General features: G+C 44.0%; 1 protein-coding gene across 1 annotated transcript in view; it reads left to right on the top strand.

Moving 5' to 3' along the window:
- Positions 1–1,522, top strand: part of LOC101847184 (endoglucanase) — a gene marked incomplete in the record, with an annotated part of 11,479 nt that overhangs the window by 7,549 nt on the left and 2,408 nt on the right. The window contains 1 exon segment of the mRNA XM_005096680.3: positions 950–1,075. Within this exon segment, the coding sequence (XP_005096737.2) occupies positions 950–1,075 (126 nt within the window).

The following is a 1,522-nucleotide window of genomic DNA, read 5'->3' on the forward strand; positions in this document are numbered from 1 at the left end:
TATTGAAAAGAGCTGAAGTCTCTAAAGTCAGAGGAATAATTACCCCCCCCCCCCCCCCTAAAACGGCCACCTAATATGTCGATTTCCAAAGATTGAGAGTCTATGGAATCCGTATATTTTGTTGTGCTTTTGATCATCGTTTTTCTTTAAAATCAACCCAGAAATATGTTTTTTAAATGGACATAATAGGTGTTGAGCCAAAATTTTAAAAACGAAAAAAAGAAAAATCGACACAAACTGCCCAACTGCCTGTAAAACACTGATTTCTTCGACTTTATTCTTTTGAAGAACACCTGATTTCACCACGCTACTCCACAAAAGTTAAGGACCACTTGCAAACACTCTGAGTTGTCTTCTTGGGACGACCTTCATGCGGGCGCTCTTGGTTGGATCCAGTGGCTTGATGGCGCTGCCTCAGGTGGACAATGACAGAGTGTGACACTGCAAGCCGTCTGGCAACTTCTCGGGCTCCAACGCCATCCTGCAGCCATGCCATAGCTCTGGCACACCAGCAAAGTCTCTCAGGTTTCATCTTTGTGGCATGTTGATGCGATACTGGATTTTGAGCAAACTGCGGCTTATATTGCCACCAAAGTGAGCACAGTTCGAGACCGTACGTCCGTTTATGACGTGCACTAGAAATTTTAACTGAGGAATGTCCCTGGTGTTGCACACAAGTCGACAAAAAAGAGCAAATGTGGCTAAAATTCCCCGAAGATTTCCGTGCAGCACGTGGTGGTTTTGCCCTTTAGGAAGCTTTGCAGTACGCATTGGTAACCCATGAACACTTTCAGATAAAACAATTCTGAAACATTCTTTGCCGTCTTTTTTCGGATAAAAAAAAAATCAAGACTGTCTGTCAAGGTGGTCCTTAACTTTTGTTGAAGTCTGTATATTATTTCCCCTGGTGGACATTACAGGCAAGAATATTTCATGACTGTATCCACAGACACTCCTTTCGACTGGAACATGTCCAAACACGTGACCGCCCCTAACCAGATGTACTACGACAATGGCGGGAACAGCCAGTGGTGCGGCAAGAACTGCGGAAAATGTGTCAAACTTACTCCCACTGGTTAGTTGTTTTTGTTTTTGTTTTGTTTATTTTGTGTTTTATTTTAAAAAAATGTTTTTCTGATGAGTATTACTGCTTTTGTTGTTACTGCACACACGCACACCCAGTCACGCACACACATACACACACACACACACACACACACACACACACACACACAAACGCATGCACATATGTATACACACACACACACGCATGCACGAACGCACAAACACACACACACACACACACACACACACACACACACACACACACACACGCCGCACGCACGCACGCACACTCACATGCACACACACACAAAACAAACACACACACACACACACACACACACTCAGACATACACACACACACACACACTTATACACGTACACCTACCACATAGATACACACAGATAGAAAGAGAGATTGAACGGGAGAGGGAGCTAGAATCAAAGAGACAGAGACAGG

This window comes from Aplysia californica, unplaced genomic scaffold (genome assembly GCF_000002075.1).
Source record: "Aplysia californica isolate F4 #8 unplaced genomic scaffold, AplCal3.0 scaffold00135, whole genome shotgun sequence".
NCBI lineage: Eukaryota > Metazoa > Mollusca > Gastropoda > Aplysiida > Aplysiidae > Aplysia > Aplysia californica.